This window comes from Pocillopora verrucosa, chromosome 4 (genome assembly GCF_036669915.1).
Source record: "Pocillopora verrucosa isolate sample1 chromosome 4, ASM3666991v2, whole genome shotgun sequence".
NCBI classification, from domain to species: domain Eukaryota; kingdom Metazoa; phylum Cnidaria; class Anthozoa; order Scleractinia; family Pocilloporidae; genus Pocillopora; species Pocillopora verrucosa.
Genome location: NC_089315.1, coordinates 18,172,461 through 18,198,287, shown reverse-complemented (window position 1 = coordinate 18,198,287; position 25,827 = coordinate 18,172,461). Strand labels below are relative to the sequence as shown.

At 38.0% G+C, this 25,827-nt stretch overlaps 2 protein-coding genes across 2 annotated transcripts; both read right to left on the bottom strand.

Moving 5' to 3' along the window:
- Positions 1 to 1,425: 1,425 nt before the first annotated feature.
- Positions 1,426 to 2,634, bottom strand: LOC136280337 (adenosine receptor A3-like). Its single transcript, XM_066165355.1, has one exon. The coding sequence runs from the start codon at positions 2,632 to 2,634 to the stop codon at positions 1,426 to 1,428; it is 1,209 nt and encodes a 402-aa protein (XP_066021452.1).
- An 18,223-nt stretch (positions 2,635 to 20,857) lies between these two features.
- Positions 20,858 to 21,886, bottom strand: LOC136280336 (adenosine receptor A3-like). The gene has a single exon (XM_066165354.1). It carries the CDS (start codon positions 21,884 to 21,886, stop codon positions 20,858 to 20,860), a length of 1,029 nt encoding a protein of 342 aa, XP_066021451.1.
- Positions 21,887 to 25,827: the final 3,941 nt, after the last annotated feature.

Sequence of the window (25,827 nt, the reverse complement as noted above, 5' to 3'; positions counted from 1 at the left end):
GTTAGGAGATTTCCTCGCTTTATTTCGCATACTTGATTGCGCATACATCAGCGTGAGTCCTTGAAGTGAGGAGATTTACATTTCAGTGTGAAGATAAGTAGGAATTACTTTTTCCACTTCAAATTTTATTAACTGCATATGAATATAGACGCTATAAGCTGAATAATACATGCATTTTTGATTGATTCTTTGGCATATCTATTGTCAGACTAGAGAAAGTGCAAAGAGCAACAGCCCGTTTTTGTACAAACGATTACCGATGACTGGTCGTCAATCGTCACGTCCATGCTAGAAAAGAGGTACTTGTACTCTTGTAGAAAGGAGAAAAAAATCTCGCTTGATCTTCATGAATAAAATTATTTATGGTTTAGTTGACATTAAGATTACCGCTATTTAAATTTAAGTGATGAGACTCGTATCAGGAGTAGCCATAGGTTTAAGCTTCTTGAACCTCACTGTAAGAAAATCAAAATGTTCAAATCTTCCTTTTTTCCCAAGCACTGCTAAAGACTGGAATCAGCTCCTCCCTGATATGCCTAATATTACGTCTCTTACAGAATTTAGGAATGACCTTAGTTCATTACCTTAATAAGAGCGTGTCAATTTGTAGAGTTAACTTTTCATTCTGTATTGTACTTCTTGTAGCTTGCAATTTTTACTTCTATATTTTGTAAGTGGTTGGTGTGTTGCTCAATCGTCTTTTCCCGACCTAATTGAGATGATTGATTGATTGGCTGATTGAGGACAGACGCAAGGATGGCGTCACCATTAACAACATTTTACTTTTCAGTCTGATACGACAAATATGTTCCATGTTACCGTGAGTGTCTACAGAGATAGATTACAAAAGATGTCAAAATGTGGTAAGAACATGAGGTGTAAGCAAGGGTTAGGACAGACTGGAGAAGAAGTGCAAAAATTACTAACTTTTTTTTGTGCCCCTGCTCCCCTTACGTGTGACTCGCGCTTCACGCTCACCTCAGTTGTGTTTTCTTCCATTCGCTTCAATAATAATAAACATTAGGCCTCTTCGGCAGGCTATCAACTCCCAAACTCATAATCTCACTTTAAGACTCTACAACATACACATACATAACATTCTTTGACATAAGTAGAAACATAAAGGCGTGATTATATAGACAAGGCCGTCTCTTCGATACTTAAATTGAAACGTGAAAGAATGGTGCCTTATTCAATGTCTCATTTCGCAGAAAAGGTTGCAGTTATTCATCGTGATGAATATTTAATATTTAATGTCTCATTTGTTTGAATAATTATACTTAACACTACCAATGTCATTTTCATCATTTTAGAGGCATTGTTAGGTTTTTAACTTCAACTTCCTGACATTAATAAAATATTTAGCTCGTGTTCTACCTATTTTCGTCTTAATCGAGTTTCTAGCTAGTGTTTGAATGATGTGTTTTACAGTTTGGTATCCATAACATCCTGTTCAAAAGCCAGTTCAATACTAAACTCAGTATCCAGAACATCCTGTTCGAAAGCCAGTTCACGACTAAACTCAGTATCCATAACATTCTGTTCGAAAGCCAGTTCACGACTAAACTCAGTATCCATAACATCCTGTTCGAAAGCCACTTCACGACTAAACTCAGTATCCATAACATCTTGTTCGAAAGCCACTTCACGACTAAACTCAGCGGTCGTTCTGTGCCTCTCTTTCCTTCTTTTAGAAAACTTTGTGTCTACAGCTGCTTGCACATGTCTTCCTGTACAACATAAAGCCAGTGCTCGTCGAAACTCAGCAATTCTTAATGCGTAAAAAATTGGATTTACAAAAGAGTTAAAGTAGTTGAAAAGGTTTACCATATCATAAAATCGTCTTGGTACATGGAAAACCCAAACAAACATTAGAAAGTTTAACAAAACTAACGGCAGCCAAGCGAGTAAAGTAAGGCCAGATACAATTAACAAAGTCTTTGTTAAGCGCTTGTTTTGTAAGTCTCGGCTTTCTTGATGTGAAGCGGCGACTCTTTCAGTTTGAAACTTTTGCCAAATGCCAATATTACAGCCACATATGATTAAAATGAGAGTCAAAATGTATGGCCCCCCAAAAAACACAATGTACTTGTAAGAAAATAATAGGTTTGAACCGGTCACGGTTGCGGAAATAAGGAGAGCTAGCACCCACACTGAAAATATAGCAATGTGGTATGCTTGTGTCGATAAGTTTCGATGCTTAAACGGCCAACGTATAGCGTAAAATCTTTCACACGTTATGAACACTGCAGAAATAAGCGAAGCCTGCGAGAAAGCTGTGTCAACGATCATGTAGGAAATTAAGATAGGCTTGTTGGTCCATAAGTTTCCAACGAACGTGGTCCATAGGTGGAAATCATGCCCGACATCGTAAATGTATACTGGTAAACTCAAAGCTCCTAGGAACAGATCAGCAAACGCCATATTGACGACTAGAAACAAATATTTCTTGCGAATATTTTTGTTCTTCGCAAAAATAACTATGGTGAGTAAGTTTCCCACGACAACTAGAATAAATGTTAGCGTTAAAGCGCTGCACAATGCAATGCCTTCCACCTGAGTGCCATCATGTACATCATTTGTATCGTTTCGTCGGCTGACACCAGCAGAAGACGACGAAGACGTTTTGTTCATTTTGAGATGATACTAAGATAACGATGAAGAAGCCAGGGTACAACATATGTATTGTGCCTTTTTACTGTTCACTGACCAATTACGAATGCAAGCACTCCACTGACTGTGACACCTTATTGATGATAGAGATCGCCCATTGAGTTGCGGAGAAGGAAGTCTTTTTCTCTTTGTAAATTTCTCTTAATAAAAATTATGCATGTTTTAACATGCACCTGCAGCTGTCACTTAAAGTGTTTATTTATAGGATACATGGACATGCACCGCCTAAGGCAATGGGTTTTGAGCTTGGGGGAGGGGAATTTGAAAATAGGGTCAATTTTTGTTGCGTATGGGCTGCTGACCTATCAGAACCCCTACCGCATTATAGCGGAGCTCGCAGAGCGTAGCCTCATAATTATACAAAATAGTAGTAACCCATCAAGCCGAAAAAATTTGGATGTACGACCGTACGACCGTACAAGGTGCTACTTTTAACATGCGTGGTCAACTGATTCAAAGAGTCATTTTTGTTCAGTCCAGTGGTCAGTGCACTGGGCTCCGAGTCGGTTGAACCGTTGTTCATTGAAGTGCAGGGTTTTTTTTTTTAATTTTTCTAGCAAAGATTTGAAAAGTTTAAATGGTAAAGACCGAGTTCGACATCTAACTGAGATCAGCACGGTTTTTAATAACTTTTTTCCATAAGCGGCACCCTTGTCTGTACAATATATCAACTCTATTGAAAACGCAATCCAGTTTATAGTCAACTCCAGTCGTGAAAATAAATATACCCTATCCATCGATCGGAAAACGTATATGGATTTGATCATTCTGGTCGTAAATTGATGGTAGTCTGCAAGAGGATGATATTTCGGATGACATACTAAAGTCATTTTCGCTTCAACTCCGATGAAACCAAAGGGAAAGACAATAATATCAAATTTCGTCATTCGAGCTGAATTTTGAGGTAAATTTACCAGTTTGTCTTTGGTTCTGACGCGTATTTATGCTAAGCGCGATCCAAGTTCAACTTTTAGAGACCAAGTTTGAAAACGAGTGTGGGTCTTGGTTTGAAATAGAGCCAGGTCCTAGGAGAGGAGGGGGGGGGGGTACTTTGGTCAATTTTTATTGAGTATGTACCGCTGGCCTCTCAACCTATTCCGTGGCCAATTATAGACACCATTGCAATCACGTTTAGGCATATGTGATTTTCCTGATCCCAACTTAGTCACTTTCTGGCATTGCATCTACTTTATAAAGCCTGTTAAGGAGATCATCCTATAACAAATTAATCTATTTGTTAAACAGGATGCAGATCACTTGATTTTTCATCTACATTAAAAACATTTTGGTGCATTTGAAACTTTTACCTGCGGAACAATAATACAAATATTCTGGTGCATTTGGTTCTTACAATTTTCACATCCTTACTTTACCTTTACTACTGTAATTTCTCAACTCTATTAAGCGGTCACCTCTATTAAGCGGTAGTGCTCACCCTTCACTGAGTCCTAGCGGCTTGTTTGTATTATTTCCACCTGTATTGAACGGTCACTCAGAGCGAAACCACTTAAATTAAACTAAGAATTCTCGCAGTTCCAGCAAAACTTACCTCATGTTTTTCTCCCGAAATCAATGTTGGTAATATTTCTGTAAAAATATTCTCGTGGTTGTCGCTTAGAATATAAAATGACGTTTTTTATCGTTTGTTACAACATCTCTATTCTGTGGAACCTGTATTTAGGCGGTCAATCCGCCATTCCCCGTTAAATACAGGTTTGACTGTACTACCAACTGCGTTTCTTGACGTTCTCTAATCAATCTCTAACTTGCTGACAATTTCATCCTTCAGAATGCTATTGATATATTCGTTCTATTTACGGTAATTGGTAGAGAGTACATACTGTCTTCCTGTAATGCTTTTTTTTAATGACACATGTTCAAATAGTTTATCTAAGGATACATTTCATCTGGAACCTTCCGTAAATTCAAGTTTTTTCAAGCAACCATTGAAAGTGTAAGTTTTCAAAAGAATTATTTCGGTCTACTTTCCTAGCCTCCAGGTCGTGTTTGAAAAGCTTGGAACATCTGTCCCCCCATATTCGTTTAATTAATTAAAAAGTTTCCAAACAACCTCAAACATAAATACCTGCCAAAATTTAGCATATATCGAATATCATCTGACGGTAATTGCCATTTTTTTTCACACACGTTCAAAAAATTCATTTCTTCTGTTTATACTCGACATCTCTCGATTCTAGGTCAATTTCCCTTCCCGGTTAGGAGATTTCATCACAGTAAAAATTTGCTGTTTCTGAAGTTCTGGTTTCTTTAGAAAATATACCTAACCGGTAATGACTCTGGAAATTGTCAACTGAGACACAGTCTCGTCTTGTCTCGTTAATTTAAACAATTTTTACCTAACACTACCGTTGTCATTTCCATCATTTTAGAGGCATTACTAGGTTTTTAACTTCAACCTCCTGACATTAAAATATTCAGCTCGTGTTCTACTTATTTCATTTTAATCGAGTTTCTAGCCAGTGAATTATGTGTTTTACATTTTGGTATCCAGAACATTCTGTTCAAAAGCCACTTTATGACTAATCTCAATATCCATAACATCTTGTTCAAAAGCCAGTTCACGACTAAACTCAGTCGTTCCGTGCCTCTCTTTCCTTCTTTTAGAAAGCTTTGTGTCTCTTTCCTTCTTTTAGAAAGCTTTGTGTTTACAGCTGCTTGCACATGTCTTCCTGTACAACATAAAGCCAGTGCTCGTCGAAACTCAGCAATTCTTAATGCGTAAAAAATTGGATTGACAAAAGAGTTCAAGTAGTTGAAAAGGTTTACCATATCATAAAATCGTTTTGGTACATGGAAAAACCATGTGTCAACAATGAAGTAGTAAATTAAGATAGCCTTGTTGGTCCATAAGTTTCCAACGAACGTGGTCCATAGGCGGAATCCATAACCGACATCATAAGTGTATACTGGTAAACTCAAAGCTCCTAGGAACAGATCAGCAAACGCCATGTTGACAACTAGTAACAAATATTTCTTGCGAACATTTTTGTTCTTCGCAAAAATAACTATGGTGAGTAAGTTTCCCACGACAACTAGAATAAATGTTAGCGTTAAAGCGCTGCACAATGCAATGCCTTCCCCCTGAGTGCGATCATATGCATCATTTGTGTCGTTTCGTCGGCTGACACTAGCAGAAGATGACGAAGACGTATTGGTCATTTTGAGATGATACTGAGACAAAGATGAAGAAGCCTGGTAATCCACAAACCTAACAACCCAGGTCGACCCATCGTTTCTGCCTGTAGTTGTCCCACTGAACTTATTTCCAGCTATTTAGACAAAATTATGGCACCTATCGTCAAAACTCTACCGTCTTACATTAAGGACAGCCAACACGCACTTGAAATTTTTCGTGACTTTAGTTTCCTCGACCAAAACAAACTTATTTTCACCATGGATATAACATCTCTTTACACTGTCATTCCCAATGACGAAGGTCTCCGGGCCCTCAAACATTTTTTTGATCTACGCACTGTTAAGCAACCTAGCTCTGAAACACTACTCCGTCTGACCGAACTAGTACTCACACTCAATTGTTTTTCATTCGGTGGTAACTACTACAAACAAACTAATGGCGTGGCCATGGGTACTAAAATGGGACCCAGCTACGCCAATCTTTTGGAAGGTTTTATCGAACATCAATTTTTTAGCCAAGACCACGGCCCAAAACCTCAACTCTACGGCCGCTACATTGACGATTGCATCGGCGCTACCTCCTCTACCAAGGAGGAGCTCACTCAATTTATAACCGCCGTCAATTCCTTTCATCCGGCTCTTAAATATACCTGGGAAATTTCCGACACTTCTTTGGCTTTTCTAGACATCAACATTTCAATTGAAGGCAACGGCTTATGTACTAGTGTTTACTACAAACCTACAGATTCACATAGTTACTTGTTGTATTCATCCTCACATCCATCACACGTCAAGAACTCCATACCTTTTTCACAGTTTCTCAGACTTCGTCGTTTATGTAGTGACGACTCTGATTTTTCCGAAAAATCAGAGGCAATGTGCCAGTTTTTCGATAAGCGCGGCTATCCTGTTTCTGTCGTTCAAGCGGGCTACCACCGTGCCCAACAAATCGATTGACAGGCAGCACTACAAACGGCCGAGAAGGAGAACACTGACCGCATTCCATTTACTCTTACATTTCACCCTCACAACCACGCAGTTAAATCTATCATTCTTAAAAATTTTAAATTACTCCAAAACGATTCAGAGACTGGCACTATCTTTTCGCAACCCCCACTTATTTCATTCAAACGTGACAAAAACATAGGCAACTTTTTAGTCAGGAGTTCATTTCAAACCTATGACCAATCTGGAACTTTTAAATGCGCTCGCTCACGATGCAAAACTTGTCCTTTCATTCATAACGTAGAGAAAATATCGGGACCCAAAAGATCCATTAAGATCATTGATCACTTTACGTGTACCTCCGCCAATGTTATTTACTGCATAACTTGCACTTATTGCAATAAGTTATACATCGGCGAAACAGGAAGACGACTGGGTGACCGATTCCGAGAACACCTTCGCGATGTGGAAAGAAATGACAAGGACGCATCCAAACCAGTCGCTAGACACTTTAATCTTCCTTATCATTCTAAACAGCATATGGCAGTTTGCGGCCTTTCCTTACATCTAGGCAGTTCGGAAAGCCGTAAAACACTAGAACAAAAATTTATATTCCAAATCGGCACCCTTAATCCCCACGGAATCAACGAGCGCTTTTCATTCAACTAATTTATTCCTGTTTTCTCGTCACCATATTCCCACCAATGGCGTAGCTCCACTTTTTACATATAAATCCACACACAACCCACAATTCCTGTAATCGCTCTGACGAAGGGCTAACGCTCGAAACGTCAGCTTTTTTACCCTTTACGGTGGCTAATTTACGTTTTCAATCAGTTGTTAACACTACATTACCTGGTTGCAACATATGTTGTGTTCCTCTGTACTGTTCACTGACCAATTACGGATGCAAGCACTCCACTGACTGTGACACCTTATTGATGACAGATATCACCCATTAAATTGCGGAGGATGAAGTTTTTTTTCTCTCTTTGTAAATTTCTCTTAATAAAAATGGTGATCTTTATGACCGTTATTACTGAAAAGTAATATGTGACAAGTACAGGTGCATGTTTCGACAGGCACCTGCAGTTGTCACTTAAAAGTGTTCATTTTCCCTGAGCGGTGCTTGTATAAATGCACGCGTTCTGATAGGTGAGCCATTGTTAAATAGATGTAGAGCTCTCACCGTCGTTGGTTTATCCCGCAAGCAGGCCTTTGTGTTTGGATTTCGCCTCAAGGCACAGACAAGGGTGCCGCTTATGGAAAAAAGTTATTAAAAACCGTGCTGATCTCAGTTAGATATAGAACTCGGTCTTTGCCATTTAAACTTTTCAAATCTTTGTTAAAAAAAACAAAACAAAACAAAACCTGCACTTCACTGAGCAACGGTTCAATTTGTATAGGTAATCACACGATTTCGAGTTCAATTTGGAATAAATAAGCAGGAGTAATTTTTTTTAAAGACTAACAAAATTGTGGTCTTTCAAAAAAAATTAACAAGTGCTTGTTTATTCCAAATTGCACGAGAAAAATCATGTGATTACGTGTTAATAATATACATGGAAAAATACGAGATGGCTTATCATAGCGGAGCTCGCAGAGTGTAGCCCCATAATTATACAAAATGGTAGTAGTAACCCATCAAGCCGAAAAAATTTGGATTTACGACCGTGCGACCGTACGACCCACCGTACAAGGTGCTACTTTTAACATGCGTGGTCAACTGTACCGCGGGCACGCCAACGCCTTAGCTTTGTCCAGTAGTCCAGTGGTCAGTGCACTGGGCTCCGAGTCCGACGACCCGTTCATGTATATTATTAATCATAAAATTTGAAGAAACTCTCCATTTCAGTTCCAATATTGGACTTTCTCATTAAAAAAATAGGTTTGATGACCTAGCTGGGATAAAAGAAAAAAAACTTGACATTTTTATAGCAGCCAAGGCAACATTTCCATTACATGGTAACCTGTATAACCCGCGTTCTGAACGAGTGGGTATTCATTTAACCCTTTAACGCCCAACTCCTAAGATCTGATTGCTAATTCTCCCTTCTAACTACTATACATTTCCTTGTAAATTAGTTACAACAATTTGCTGTTAGATCAAGATAGCAACTTCTACCTGATAAGTTTCAATATTCTCTTTACATTTCTGCTGGATAATGTCTGAATATTGGGTTAAGCTAAGTTTCCCGATCTCTTTAATTTAAACATTCTTCGATTATGCAAAGTGAAGCATGGTGAGCCCGAAAAGGTCGGTTTATGATGGTCAATGCCCTTCTTGTGTCTAAAATCTTTGTAACATATATCTATGCACAAGAGAATATAAAGTCTTCTATATTCTCTTGTTGTGCATTACCATCTTTATGTGTAACTCTCCATTTTTACAATTCTATTCTGCTCCGGTTATTTGAGTATAGAGTACTCTTAATAAGTGAAACAATACAGATTTAGTATTTTTATTTCTATTTTAATATATAATTCTGTTGTCATATTTACCGTCGACTAGTGGACCCACAACGACTGCAGAAACAAAGTCGGGGCGAGGGGGGAGGCAGTATTATGCGGAAAAAGAAATTGATTACAATAAGAACATCGCTGCTCCACTGCTGGAACATCTGTTAAATGGGATCCCCTAGTCAAACAGAAATTAATTCATGAGGAGCCCATGACTCCTCCACATAGGATACATAGATATGCACCGCCTATCAGAACCCCTACCGCATTAAAGTCTATTCTGTAGCCAATTATAGACCCCATCTTAGTCACTTTTGGTGATACGGTAACAAAATTTAACCGCGATTCTTCTAATTATTTTTGAATTTTCTTCACCCCAAATTCCCGAAAATATGTAAACCCAATATATGAACTCTATTGAAAACGCAATCCAGTTTATAGTCAACTCCAGGCGTGAAAAATAGGTATACTCTGTCCATAGATCGGAAAACGTGTATGAATTTGATCATTCTGGTCGTAAATTGATGGAAGTCTGCAAGAGGATGACATGTAGGAAGACATACTAAAGTCATTTTCGTTCGAACTCCGATGGAACCAAAGGGAGAGACAATAATATCAAATCGTGTCACTCGAGCTGAATTTTTTAGGTCAATTTACCAGTTTGTCTTTGGCTCTGACGCGTACTTATGCTTAGCGCGAACCAAGTTCAACTTTTAGAGGCCAAGTTTGAAAACGAGTGTGGGTCTTGGTTTGAAATAGAGCCAGAACCTGGGAGAGGGGGGGTACTTTGGTCAATTTTTACCGAGTATGTACCGCTGGCCTTTCAACCTCTTCCGTGGCCAATTATAAACACCATCGCAGTCACTTTTGAGCATATGTGATATTCCTGATCCCAACTTACTCACTTTCTGGTTATTCATCTACCTCATAAAGCCTTTTAAGTAGATCATCCTATGATTAATTGATCCATTTGTTTAACAGGACGCAGATCACTTGATTTTTTACCTACATTAAAAACATTTCGGTGCATTTCAATCTTTTACCTGCGGAACAACAATACAAATATCCTGGTGCATTTGGTTCTTACTATTTTCACATCCCAACTTAACCCAATTTTCCTACCCTTAAAATCCCGAAAATGTGCGACATCTTTCTAGAAACGCTATTAATATAGTCAATCCAGTCGTAAAAAATGCGATCTCATCCAGCGGCACATCCCCATTACCAAGAACTACCCAACGAGTATTTTTTTTCCAGCTGGAAGATCATGACGCATCGCACAAGTCCCTGCAGAGGCTAACTCATCCAACTTTTGAGTTCAGTCGTAAAAAGAGACATTAAAACTTGAAAAATAACATCTTCCAAACAAATTCTGTAACCTCTCATTTAAAGTCGGTCCTGTGTCATAAAATCATGATTTCCGTTTGATTCAAGTGGTTATCAAAGTCATTTAAGTTTAAATTGGACATGAAATTGTCCAAATTTGAGCAATGTTAATCCTGTTTATTTCCTCTTCAAGTGTGCACGACACAGACTCAAATATTTGCAAAATATGAGTGCAGCTTCCACATTTCAAAGAACCACTTTAAAAACGGACGACATCAGAAATTTACAAAATATTTACATTTATAAAAGGTAAGTTTTAAGAAAAACGTTTACGGTAAAATAATGGCAGATGTTTCTGTCAACATAATCCCTTTCCCGATCGTATTTGTCTGTGATTAAAGTAATAAAACAGATGAAATCTAATGAAAAAAGTTTACCGCAATCATTGTTTGTATTTTGTTTGTCGGAATATATCTCCCAAGTGCCGAACAGCTAATAAATAAATATTAAATTCTTGAGTGTGTGTGTCGAAGATATTAGTCTGGTTTTACTGCACTATTATCGCTTAAATGAACTATGCAAATCACGTCCATTTATTTTGGTAAAAGATCCAGTAAATATGTGATGTCATATTGCTCTTTTTAATTAAGATGTTCGAAGTAAATTGGTTGGTAAAAGAAATAAGAAAATATGTATAACTTGTTTATATGCAATCATTGATTGATTGAGTGACAGTGTCCTTTTGGAGAGGATATGAGGTCACGCAGTGACGTGAGTTGTGCATTATATTCGATTACTGGTCGATGTTGAATTTGCATTGACTATCCGAAAAGTCGAGAGCAATCAATTTACGTTGTCTAACTTCAAAGTTCAAGCTTTACAAACAGATCCGCTGCTATTCATTCGGAACCTTTAATCATTACAGTTAAAAATGAAAGAAACAACGGGAAACGAATAATGAAATGGAAAATTAACTACTTTCTGTAGTCCCCCTCCCCCCTTATAACTTTGTTGTTGACGACTGACCCCCCTCCACAACACGATAAAACCATGTGATGCCCCTCAAAATTCTCCATCCTCTATCACTGAAAAGACTGGTGTTCAGGGGTAAATGTGAAATATGAAAAACAACATATTTACGTACAAAGAGCAAACGTAGGAGTATTCAGAATATCTGTCAATATAAATCTTTAATAGTTCAGTTGTGAGGAATGTCCTCTATCACAGGAGAACCAGCGAGCATCAGAAAGAATCAAAAGGTCATAAGGTCATAGAGCGCTGTGAAGCGGTTCCATTTCCTCCTATGCCTGTATCTTTGACCGGAAAGTCTGAAAATTTCCCCACTTGCGTGCCTACTACTAAACTCATTTCGCTCTGAACAACAGCTGACGTTACGTTCGGAACGTCAGCTTTACAAATTCTCTATGGTGGCCAATTCACATGATCAACTCAGTTGCTAAAACCAAATTATCATATAATTCCTTCCCCCTCCGGGAACCATAGTTTCTTTAGAAACTGAAACCGACCCCTTTACCAAAAAACTCACCTATCGGTGAGAGTTTCTACGAAGTTAAGATGGCCATTGGTTACCACCTTTATGACACAGAAGACAGACCTAAGTCGTCAAGCAGTCTCTCATTCTCAGCGATATCCGTTGCGTGAGTAAACAGATGTTGGCGCAAAATAAAAAAACTCGATACTGCGGAAATTCTGGGAAGAAAATCAACGCTCTACAATCAAATTTTTAGCGCATCTTTGCCAAAAAATCTCAATTGCATTGCACTGAAGTGTTGTGTTATTTTTTCTTTTTTTAGCCTCTTCAGGTCGTTAAAATCCTCCCTCGGTTGAATTATTCTTCAACCGTTCGCTTTGAAGCGTCTCAAGCTGAATTTGGAAAGCCGAGTGCAGTCCAACCTGCATGTATTACGCGGCACCGTATTAAGCGGTCACCCTGTATCTAACGGTTGGTTTTCAAAGTCCCGAAATTTGTTGCCCTTTACTACTATAATTTCTCAACTCTATTAAGCGTCGCCTCTATTAAGCGGTCGTGCTCACCCTTCACTGAGTCCTTGCGGCTTGTTTGTATTATTTTTCACTTGTATTGAACGGTCACTGAGAGCGGAACCGTACAGCTCAAACTAAGCGAAGATTTCTCTTTCAAGCAAAATTTCATCCATTTATTTCCCCCGAAATCAATGTTGGTAATATTTTTTACATGAAGTGGTCAGCAAAAGAATGTAAAAATATTCTCTTGGTTGTCACTTATGACATAAAATGGCGTTTTTTTTTTATAACATCTCTATTCTGTGGAGCCTGTATTTAAGCGGTCAACCTGATTTAAGTGGTCAATCCGCCATACCCCGTTAAATACAGGTTTGACTGTATTACCAACTGCGTTTCTTGACGGTCTCCAATCAATCTCTAACTTGCTGACAGTTTCATCCGTCAGAAAGCTATTGATATATTCGTGCTATTTAGGGTAACGGGTAGAGAGTAGAAACTGTCTTCCTGTAATGCTTTTTTTCATTGACTCATGTTCAAATAGTTTATCTAAGGATATATTTCCTCTGGAACCTTCCGTGAACTCAAGCCTTTTCAGGTGACTATTAAAACTGTAAGTTGTCAAAAGTTTTATTTCGGTCTACTTTCCTAGCCTCCAGGATATGTTTGAAAAGCTTGGAACATCTGTCCCTCAATATTTACTTAATTTATGAAAAGTTTCCTAAAAACCTCAAACATAAATACCTGACCGTAATAACTTTTTTTTCACACACGTTCAAAAAATTGATGTCTTCTTGTTTATAACCAACATCTCTCTATTCTAGCTAGGTCAATTCCCCATCCTGCTTAGGAGATTTTATCGCTTCACTTCCCATACTTAATGCAAATATGTCAGCGTGAGTCCTTGAAATGGTGAGATTTACATTTCAATGTAACGATAAGTATGAATTACTTTTTCCACTCAAAATTTTGACGACTGCATATAAATATCGAAGCGATAAAATGAATGATACATGCATCTTGATTGGTTCTTCGTTATAATGTATTGTCAGACTAGAGGGAGTATATATTAGTCATATACGACAAATATATTCCACGTTGCCGTGGATCTCTACAGTAATAGATTAGAGAAGATGTCAAAATGTGGTAAGAACGTGATTAATGACACCCTCGCCTCTGCTTCGTGTGTCACTTTTTTGTTTTTACCACATGATCGTATACTAATCTTATAGTAATCGTATACTTATCTTATAGTTTATATTTTGAACTGTTTCTTTTGTGATCGTATCCTATACCATAAGGTGTCTTTGTGCAGACACCTTTGGTACATCTGTTCGAACTCTTTATCTTTACAAAATTCTTTATCATGCAAATTAAAATTTTTTATATTACTTTTCTTCCTTGTCTAGTATATTTAACGAGAAATAGAAAGTCCTTACTTAGTATTATGCGTAAATGAGCAAGCATTTCTCCGTGTGAGTCAGCGATCAATGGGAGAAACTGGCAAACTATTCTCTTGTTTACTACCATCGGGCAAAGAGCCAGCGTTCCCGTTAATTTTACTGAGGTGAATCGACAATGAAAAAGACAGAAAACATACAACTATAAAACGCAATGAAAAATAAAACAGTAAAGCAGAGGGCTCCATGTCATGAGATCTGACGAAGCTGTTTCCCTAAAATGGAATAAATCTACAACCTAATATCATAATTATATTTTGCGCTTTTCTGCCATTCAAAGAGTTATTTTTCTTCCTTTTTTGCTGTTTCTGAAGTTCTGGTTACTTTAGAAAATATACCTGACCAGTAATGACTCTGGAAGTTGTCAACTAAGACACAGTTCTTATCCTGTCATGTATTGTCGACTTAAATGTACACGAATAGTGCCTAATTATATGTCTCATTTATTTGAACAATTTTTACTTAACACTACTGTTGTCATTTCCATCATTTAAGAGGCATTACTAGGTTTTTAACTTCGACTTCCTGACATTAAAATATTCAGCTCCTGCTCTACCTATTTCATTTTAATCGAGTTCCAGCTAGTGTTTGAATTATGTATTTACAGTTTGGTATCCAGAACATCCTGTTCGAAAGCCAGTTCACGACTAAACTCAATATCTATAACATCTTGTTCGAAAGCCAGTTCACGACTAAACTCAGCGGTCCTTCTGTGCCTCTCTTTCCTTGTTTTGAGAAAACTTTGTGTTTACAGCTGCTTGCAAATGTCTTCCTGTACAACATAAAGGCAGTGCTCGTCGAAATTCAGCAATTCTTAATGCGTAAAAAATTGGATTGACAAAAGAGTTCAAGTAGTTGAAAAGGTTTACTGCATGATAAAATCGTCTTGGTACATGGAAAAACCAAACAAACATTAGTAAGTTTAACAAAACTAGCGGCAGCCAAGCTAGTAAAGTAAGGCCAGATACAATTAACAAAGTCTTAGTTAAGCGCTTGTTTTGTAAGTCTCGGCTTTCTTGATGTGAAGCGGCGCCTGTTCCAGTTTGAAACTTTTGCCAAATACCAATGTTACAGCCACATGTGATTAAAATTAGAATCAAAGTGTATGGCCCCCAAAAAAACATAGTGTACTTGTAAGAAAATAATAGGTTTGAACCGGTCCACATTGCAGAAATAAGGAGAGCTAGTGCCCACACTAAAAATATAGCAATGCGGTATGCTTGTGTCGATAATGTACGATGCTTAAACGGCCAACGTATGGCGTAAAATCTTTCACACGTTATGAACACTGCAGAAATAAGAGAAGCCTGCGAGAAAGCTGTGTCAACGATCATGTAGGAAATTAAGATAGGCTTGTTGGTCCATAAGTTTCCAACGAACGTGGTCCATAGGTGGAATCCATACCCGACATCGTAAATGTATACTGGTAAACTCAAAGCTCCTAGGAACAGATCAGCAAACGCCATGTTAACAACTAGAAACCAATATTTCTTGCGAATATTTTTGTTCCTCGCAAAAATAGTTATGGTGAGTAAGTTTCCCACGACAACTAGAATAAATGTTAGCGTTAAAGCGCTGCACAATGCAATGCTTTCGCCCTGTGTGCGATCATATGCATCATTTGTACCGTTTCGTCGGCTGACACTAGAAGAAGATGACGAAGACTTTTTGTTCATTTTGAGATGATACTAAGATAACGATGAAGAAGCCAGGGTACAACATATGTTTTATGCCTCTTTACTGTTCACTGACTAATTATGAATGCAAGCACTCCACTGACTGTGACATCTTATCGATGACAGAGATCGCCCATTAAATTGCGGAGGACGAAGTTTTTTTCTCTTTGTACATTTCTCTTATTAAAAATGGTGATCTTTATGATGTTATCACTGAAAAGTAATAAGTGACAGCTGTAGGTGCATGTTTTAACATGCCCTGCAACTATCACTTAAAAGTGTTTATTTACCCTCAGTGCGGTGCTTGTATAAATGCACGCGTTCTGATGGGTGACCCATTGTGAAATAGATGTAGAGCTCTCACTGCCGTTTGTTTATCCCGCAAACAGGCCCTGCGTTTGGATTTCGCACAGACAAGGGTGCCGCTTATGGGAAAAAATTATTAAAAATCGTGCTGATCTTAGTAAGATGTCGAACTTGGTCTTTACCACTTAAACTTTTCAAATCTTTGCTTTAAAAAAAAAAAAAACCTGCACTTCAATGAACAACGGTTCAATTTATCATAAAAATTGAAGAAACTCTCCATTTCAGTTCCAATATTGGACTTTCTCATTAAAAATTAGTTTCATGACCTCGCCGGGATAAAAAAAAAACTTGACATTTTTATAGCAGCCGAGGCAACCCTTCCATTACATACTAACTACTACACATTTCCTTGTAAATTAGTGACAAGAATTTCCTGTTAAATCGAGATAGCAACTTCTACTTTATTAATTTGAATATTCTTATTACATTTCTGCTGGATAATGTGTCAATATTGTAGGAAGAAGTTACATGTTGAGCACTTCCGGGAGTTTAAGGGTTAAACTAAGCTTCCCGACCTCTTTGATGTAAACACTCTTTGATCACAACGACTGCAGAAACAAAGTCGGGTTGAGAGGGAGGCAGTATTATGCGGAAAAATAATTTTATTTCAATAAAAAACATCGCTGCTCCACTGCTGGAACATCTATTAAATGTGATCCCCTAATCTGACAGAAATTAATTCATGAGGAGCCCATGACTCCTCCACATAGGATACATAGATATGCGCCGCCTGAGATAATGAGTTCTAGGGTCGGGGGAGGGGAATTTGAAAATAGAGTAAATTTTTGTTGCGTATGGGCCGCTGACCTATCAGAACCCTACCGCATTATAGTCTGTTCTGTGGCCAATTATAGACCCCATCTTAGTCACTTTTGGTGATACGGTAACAAGAATTTAACCGCGATTCTTCTTCTTATTTTTAAATCCCTACGTACCAGAAATTTTCTTCACCCCAAAGTCCCGAAAATATGTAAACCCAATATATGAACTCTACTGAAAACGCAATCCAGTTTATAGTCAACTCCAGGCGTGAAATATAGGTATACCCTATCCATCGATTGGAAAACGTGTATGGATTCGATCATTCCGGTCGTAAACTGATGGTATTCTGCAAGAGGATGACACTTCGGATGACATACTAAAGTCATTTTCGTTTCAACTCCGATGGAACCAAAGGGAAAGACAATTATATTTTCACATCTCTACTTAAAGCAATTTACTTACTTTTAAAATTCCGAAAATGTGTGACCCCATTCTGGTAACTCTATTGACATAGTCAATCCAGTCGTGAAAAATGCGACCTCATCCAGCGGCACATCCCCATTACCAGGAAGTACCCGCCGAGTATTTTTTTCCAGCTTGTAGTTCATGACACATTGCGCCTCCAAAGTCCCTACAGAGGCTAACTCATCCAACTTTTGAGTTCAGTCGTAAAAACCTCTCATTTAAAGTCGGTCCTGTGTCATAAAATCATGATTTCTGTTTGATTAAAGTGGTTATCAAAGTCATTTAAGTTTAAATTGAACATGAAATTGTCAAAATTTGAGCAATATTAATCCTATTTATTTCCTCTTCAAGTGTGCACGACACATACTCAAATATCTGCAAAATATGAGAGCAGCTTCCAAATTTCAAAGAACGGACGACATCAATTACAAAATATTTACATTTATAAAAGGTAAGTTTTAAGCAAAAAGTGGCAGATGTTTCTGTCGGCATGTCGAAATGATAAAACAGATAAAATCTATTGAAATGTGTAACCGTAATCCTTGTTTGTATTTTGTTTGTCGGAATATATCTCCCAAGTGCCGAACAGCTAATAAATAAATATATAATTCTTGAGTGTGCGTGTCGAAGATATTAGTCTGGTTTTACTGCGCTATTATCGCTTAAATGAACTATGCAAATCACGTCCATTTATTTTGGTAAAAAGATCCAGTAAATATGTAATGTCATATTGCTCTTTTTAATTAAGATGTTCGAAGTATTCAGAATATCTGTCAATATAAACCTTTAATAGTTTAGTTGCGAGGAATGTCCTCTATCTCAGGAGAACCAGTGAGCATCAGAAAGAATCAAAAAGTCATAAGGTCAAAGAGCGTTGTGAAGTGGTTCCATTTTCTCCTATGCCTGTATCTCTGACCAGAAAGTCTGAAAATTTTCCCACCTACATGCCTACTACTTAACTCATTTCGCTCTGAACAACAGCTAACGTTACGTTCGGAACGTCAGCTTTACAAATTCTCTATAGTGGCCAATTCACACGATCAACTCAAGACAAGACAAGACAAGACAACTTTATTTTACCAGGGTAGCCCAGTCAGCTGCAAGGCTGGTATCCTTAGGGGCCCTGGGTTCAATAAAAATTACATATAAACATTTACAATAAGATTACAAGGTTAGGTAAAATTTGCTAAAATTTACAAAAGGGGAGAAAAAAAAATCAGATAAAATGTCCTTTAAGAAGGCGTTTAAAAATTGCTAGAGAACTTGCCTCTTTGATTCTGCTTGGCAGTGAGTTAAAAGCTAAACGCCCTGAATTTTTAAAAGTTCGCCCCCCAAGAACAAGATTTGTTTTATCTGGGTGAATATTTCTCCTCTGCCTAGTGTTGTAATTGTGTACATCATTGTTTACCTTAAAATAGTTTTTTAAGTATATAGGAACGAAATTCCGTAAACATTTATATACTAAAATACATTTGTGTATTTTTCGCAGTGTTTCTAAATCTGGCCAATTTACAATATTTCGGGCTGTCCTTGTACTTTTCTGACAGGTGACGATTTTCGCGGCTCGATTTTGTAATCGTTGCAGACTAGTGATACTGCTCTCGGGTAGTTCACCCCAGGCTGTATCTGCGTAACTAAAAATTGGTTCAATAATGCATAAATTCATAATGCAATAACTCAATTGCTAAAACCAAATTATCATGTAATTCTTCCCCCCCCCTCCCGGAACCATAGTTTCTTTAAAAACTGAAACCGACCCCTTTACCCAAAAACTCACCTATCGGTGAGAGTTTCTACGAAGTTAAGTTGGCCATTGGTTACCACCTTTATGACACAGAAGACCGACCTAAGTCGTCACGCAGTCTCTCATTCTCAGCGATATCCGTTGCGTGAGCCAACAGATGTAGGCGCAATATAAAAATACTCGATGCTGCGGAAATTCTGGGAAGAAAATCAACGCTCTACAATCAAATTTTAAGCGCATCTTTGCCAAAAGATGTCAATTGCATTGCACTGAAGTACTGTGTTATTTTTCCCTTTTTTAGCCTCTTCAGGTCATTAAAATCCTCCCTCGGTTGAATTATTCTTCAACCGTTAGCTTAAAAGCGTCTCAAGCTGAATTTGGAAAGCCGAGTACAGTCCAACCTGCATGTATTACGCGGCACCGTATTAAGCGGTCACCCTGTATCTAACGGTCGGTTTTCGAAGTCCCGAAATTTGTTGCCCTTTACTACTGTAATTTCTCAACTCTCTTAAGCGGTCGCCTCTATTAAGCGGTCGTGCTCACCCTTCCCTGAGTCCTTGCGGCTTGTTTGTACTATTTTCCACTTGTATTGAATGGTCACTGAGAGCGGAACCGTACAGCTCGAACTAAGCGAAGAATTCTCTTTCAAGCAAAATTTAATCCATTTATTTCCCCCGAAATCAATGTTGGTAATATTTTTGCGCAAGTTTTTTACATGAAGTGGTCAGCAAAAGAATGTAAAAATATTCTCTTGGTTGTTACTTATGACATAAAATGGGGTTTTTTTATCGTTTTTTATAACATCTCTATTCTGTGAAGCCTGTATTTAAGCGGTCAACCTGATTTAAGCGGTCAATCCGCCATACCCCGTTATATACAGGTTTGACTGTATTACCAACTGCTTTTCTTGACGGTCTCCAATCAATCTCTAACTTGCTGACAGTTTCATCCGTCAGAAAGCTATTGATATATTCGTGCTATTTAGGGTAACGGGTAGAGAGTAGAAACTGTCTTCCTGTAATGCTATTTTTTATTGACACATGTTCAAATAGTTTATCTAAGGATATATTTCCTCTGGAACCTTCCGTAAATTCAAGCTTTTTCAAGCAACTATTGAAAGTGTAAGTTTTCAAAAGTTTTATTTCGGTCTACTTTCCTAGCCTCCAGGACGTGTTCGAAAAGCTTGGAACATCTGTCCCTCCGTATTCGTTTAATTTATGAAAAGTTTCCTAAAAACCTCAAACATAAATACCTGCCAAAAATTTGGCATATGTAGAATATCATCTGACGGCAATAACTTTTTTTTCTCACACGTTCAAAAAATTGATGTCTTCTGTTTATACCCAACATCTCTCGATTCTAGCTAGGTCAATTCCCCATCCAGCTTAGGAGTTTTCATCGCTTCACTACCCATACGTAATGCACATGCGTCAGCGTGAGTCCTTGAAATGGTGAGATTTACATTTCAATGTAAAGATAAGTAGGAATTATTTTTTCAAAGAGTCATTTTTCTTCCTTTTTTGCTGTTTCTGAAGTTCTGGTTACTTTAGAAAATATACCTGACCGGTAATGACCCTGGAAGTTGTCAACTAAGACACAGTTCTTATCCTATCATGTATTGCCGACTTAAATGTAGACGAATAGTACCTTATTATATGTCTCATTTATTTGAACAATTTTTACTTAACACTACCGTTGTCATTTCCATCATTTGAGAGGCATTACTAGGTTTTTAACTTCGACTTCCTGACATTAAAATATTCAGCTCGTGTTCTACCTATTTCATTTTAATCGAGTTCCAGCTAGTGTTTGAATTATATGTTTTAGAGTTTGGTATCCAGAACATTCTGTTCGAAAGCCAGGTCATCACTAAACTCAGCGGTCCTTCTGTGCCTCTTTTTCCTTCTTTTAGAAAGCTTTGTGTTTACAGCTGCTTGTACATGTCTTCCTGTACAACATAAAGCCAGTGCTCGTCGAAACTCAGCAATTCTTAATGCGTAAAAAATTGGATTGACAAAAGAGTTCAAGTAGTTGAAAAGGTTTACCATATCATAAAATCGTCTTGGTACATGGAAAACCCAAACAAACATTAGAAAGTTTAACAAAACTAACGGCAGCCAAGCGAGTAAAGTAAGGCCAGATACAATTAACAAAGTCTTTGTTAAGCGCTTGTTTTGTAAGTCTCGGCTTTCTTGATGTGAAGTGGCGACTCTTTCAGTTTGAAACTTTTGCCAAATACCAATGTTACAGCCACATGTGATTAAAATGAGAATCAAAGTGTATGGCCCCCAAAAAAACATAATGTACTTGTAAGAAAACAACAGGTTTGAACCGGTCCACATTGCAGAAATAAGGAGAGCTAGTGCCCACACTGAAAATATAGCAATGCGGTGTGCTTGTGTCGATAATGTTCGATGCTTAAACGGCCAACGTATAGCGTAAAATCTTTCACACGTTATGAACACTGCAGAAATAAGAGAGGCCTGCGAGAAAGCTGTGTCAACGATCATGAAGGAAATTAAGATAGGCTTGTCGGTCCATAAGTTTCCAACGAACATGGTCCATAGGCGGAACTCATACCCGACATCGTAAATGTATACTGGTAAACTCAAAGCTCCTAGGAACAGATCAGCAAACGCCATATTGACGACTAGAAACAAATATTTCTTGCGAATATTTTTGTTCTTCGCAAAAATAACTATGATGAGTAAGTTTCCCACGACAACTAGAATAAATGTTAGCGTTAAAGCGCTACACATTGCAATGCCTTCCCCCTGAGTGCGATCATATACATCATTTGTATCGTTTAGTCGGCTGACACCAGCAGAAGACGACGAAGACGTTTTGTTCATTTTGAGATGATACTGAGACAACGATGAAGACGCCAGGGTACAACATATGTATTGTCACTTAAAGTGTTTATTTTCCCTCAGTGCGGTGCCTGTATAAGTGTGCGCGTTATGATTGGTGAGCCATTGTTACATAGATGAAGAGCTCTCACCTCTGTTTGTTTATCCTGCAAACAGGCCCTGTGTTTGGATTTCGCCTTACGGTACAGACAAGGGTGCCGCTTATGGGAAAAAGTTATTTAAAACCGTGCTGATCTTAGTTAGATGTCGAACTCGGTCTTTATCATTTAAACTTTTCAAATCTTTGCTAAAAAAAAAAAAAAACCTGGACTTCAATGAACAACGGTTCAATTTATCATAAATAATGAAGAAACTCTCCATTTCAGTTCCAATATTGGACTTTCTCATTTAAAATTGGTTTTCATGACCTCGCGGAGATAAAAAAAAAAAACTTGGCATTTTTAAAGCAGCCGAGGCAACCCTTCCATTACGTACTAACTACTACACATTTCCTTGAAAATTAGTTACAAGAATTACGTTACAAGAATTATATTTCTGCTGGATAATGTCTGAATATTGTAGGGAGAAGTTACATGTTGAGCACTTCTGGGTGTTTAAGGGTTAAACCAAGTTTCCCAACCTCTTTAATGTAAACACTCTTTGGCCACAAAGACTTCAGAAACAAAGTCGGGGTGAGGGGGGAGGCAGTATTATGCGGAAATAGAAATTGACATCGCTGCTCCCGTGCTGGAACATCTATTAAATGGGATCCCCTAATCTGACAGAAATTAATTCATGAGGAGCCCATGACTCCTCCACATAGGATACATGGACATGCACCGCCTAAGGCAATGGGTTTTTAGCTCGGGGGAGGGGAATTTGAAAATAGGGTCAATTTTTGTTGCGTATGGGCTGCTGACCTATCAGAACCCCTACCGCGTTATAGCGGAGCTCGCAGAGCGTAGCCCCATAATTATACAAAATATTAGTAACCCATCAAGCCGAAAGAATTTGGATGTACGACCGTACGACCGTACAAGGTGCTCCTTTTAACATGCGTGGTCAACTGATTCAAAGAGTCATTTTTGTTCAGTCCAGTGATCAGTGCACTGGGCTCCGAGTCGGTTGAACCGTTGTTCATTGAAGTGCAGGTTTTTTTTACTTATGCTAAGCGCGAACCAAGTTCAACTTTTAGAGACCAAGTTTGAAAACGAGTGTGGGTCTTGGTTTGAAATAGAGCCAGGTCCTACGAGAGGAGGGGGGGGGGGGGGGGGGACTTTGGTCAATTTTTACCGAGTTCGTACCGCTGGCCTCTCAACCTATTCCGTGGCCAATTATAGACACCATTGCAATCACGTTTAGGCATATGTGATTTTCCTGATCCCAACTTAGTCACTTTCTGGCATTGCATCTACTTTATAAAGCCTGTTAAGGAGATCATCCTATAACAAATTAATCTACTTGTTAAACTCGATGCAGATCACTTGATTTTTCATCTACATTAAAAACATTTTGGTGCATTTAAAACTTTTACCTGCGGAACAATAATACAAATATTCTGGTGCATTTGGTTATTACCATTTTCACATTCTTACTTAAAACAATTTTTTTAACTCTTAAAATCCCGGAAATGTGCGACCCAATTCTAGTAACTCTATTGATATAGTCAATCCAGTCGTGAAAAATACCATCTCATCCAGCGGCACATCCCCATTACTAAGAAGTACCCACCGAGTATTTTTTTTCAGCTTGTAGATCATGACGCACCGCACTTCCAAAGTCCCTGCAGAGGCTAACTCATCCGACCTTGAGTTCAGTCGTAAATAAAGACATTAAAATTTGGAAAATAACTTTCTCCAAACAAATTCTGTAACCTCTCATTTAGAGTCGGTCCTTTGTCATAAAATCATGATTTCCGTTTGATTCAAGTGGTTATCAAAGTCATTTAAGTTTAAATTGAACATGAAATTGTCAAAATTTGAGCAATATTAATCCCATTTATTTCCTCTTCAAGTGTGCACGACACATACTCAAATATCTGCAAAATATGACAGCAGCTTCCAAATTTCAAAGAACCACTTTAAAAACGGACGACATCAATGCCAGAAACTTACAAAATATTTACATTTATAAAAGGCAAGTTTTAAGCAAAAACTGGCAGATGTTTCTGTCGGCATAATCCCTTTCCCGATCGTATTGTCTGTAATTAAAGTAATAAAGCAGATGAAATCTAATGAAAAAGGGTTACCGTAATTATTGTTTGTATTTTTGTGAAAAGATAGAGGGGCCGCAGCCAGGATAAAACATCGACGATTTAGGTTGTTCTTCTATATTATAAAGGTGGTAACCTGAGGCTATATACTTCCATCAGTTTCTTTTGTGCTTAATTTCGTAGAAACTCTCATTGATAGGTGAGTCTTTTGGTAAAGGGGGTCAGTTTCAACTACTACAACTAAGAAACTATGGTTTTGAGGGAGGGGGGGGGAAGGAATTACATGATAATTTGGTCTTAGCAACTGAGTTGATAATGTGAATTGGCCACCATAGAATATTTGTAAAGCTGACGTTCCGAACGTAACGTTAGCTGTTGTTCAGAGCGAAATGAGTTTAGTAGTAGGCAGGAAAGTGGGGAAATTTTCAGACTTTCCGGTCAGAGATACAGGTATAGGAGGAAATGGAACCGCTTTACAGCGCTGTAGGACCTTATGACCTTTTGATTCTTTCTGATGCTTGCTGGTTCTCCTGAGATAGAGGACATTCCTCACAACTAAACTATTAAAGGTTTATAATGACAGATATTCTGAATACTCCTACATTTGCTCTTTGTGCGTAAATATGTTGTTTTCATATTTCACATTTACCCCTGAACAATTCCTGTCTTTTGCCCGGACAATACAACATTCTTTTTAACAAACATTCTTAGTTATCAGCATTTTTAATTTTTACTCTGTACTTCACACCTGGTATTTTTTACCTTTTATCATTTTACCCGTTGAAGGCTGTAGCGCAAACAGCCGAAAGCTCGTATTTTTAAAAGTTTTAGCCAGAGATCGTTTTTTAAATTTCATAAGATGTTTTTATTGTTTTTTTAGAGGGCACGGTAACGAATCTTGCAATCTGATTGGTTCTTTACCCGGTCAGTATTTTCCTATCTCTGCCCACGGGCCACGGTAACGCTTTCGTGAGTCGCCGAGTACATCCCAACTTTCGTTGTCATTTTTCATAAATATACCTCGTTTTCCGGCTGGGCAGTATTTTAAAGCAAACAAGTCGGTCACTACCTCAAGCCGATAAATAACTTATGAATCCTCTCTTTTCTTGCTATCAAATCACTTTGGTTGACAGAAAAATATTGGTTTCAGAATGAATTTGTATAAACTATAGTGTCATTACGTTGGTTGACAAGCGGCCTAAAAACCTTCTGCAATTAATTTTAATCGTTCACAAAAAGTACCCAGAAAGTTGGAACGTGAGGTATTTGGCTACAGTTAAACTGAACGATGGAACTTTCATTCATTTAATATCTGAATTTTCTCGAGCAATTTGTTCATAGTGGAAGAGCGAGCGAAGTTTTAATTTAAGTTCTACAACAAATATACGCTCCTGGTGAGTCTTTCCAATTCCGTTCAATTTGGACATTTGTACCTTAAATTGCACAACAGAAATTGAAGGAATTTTTTGAGAAAAGGCCGCATTACATTCCCTTGTGTCTCGTTGGAGTGTGCCGTTCGAATTTAGTTTTTGTGAAGGAAAGATCAGAGTTAAACACGCCATTACAGCAAACAAACGAGCAAACTCTCACAACTTCAAAAGAAAAAGATTGAATTTACTCACAATTACTTTCCTCGCCGTTTACTTAATGAACAGAGGTAAATCTTCGTACATGAATGAATCGTCGATGAGAGTGAATAATACTTTCCGTTAGATCATTAACTGATTTTGAA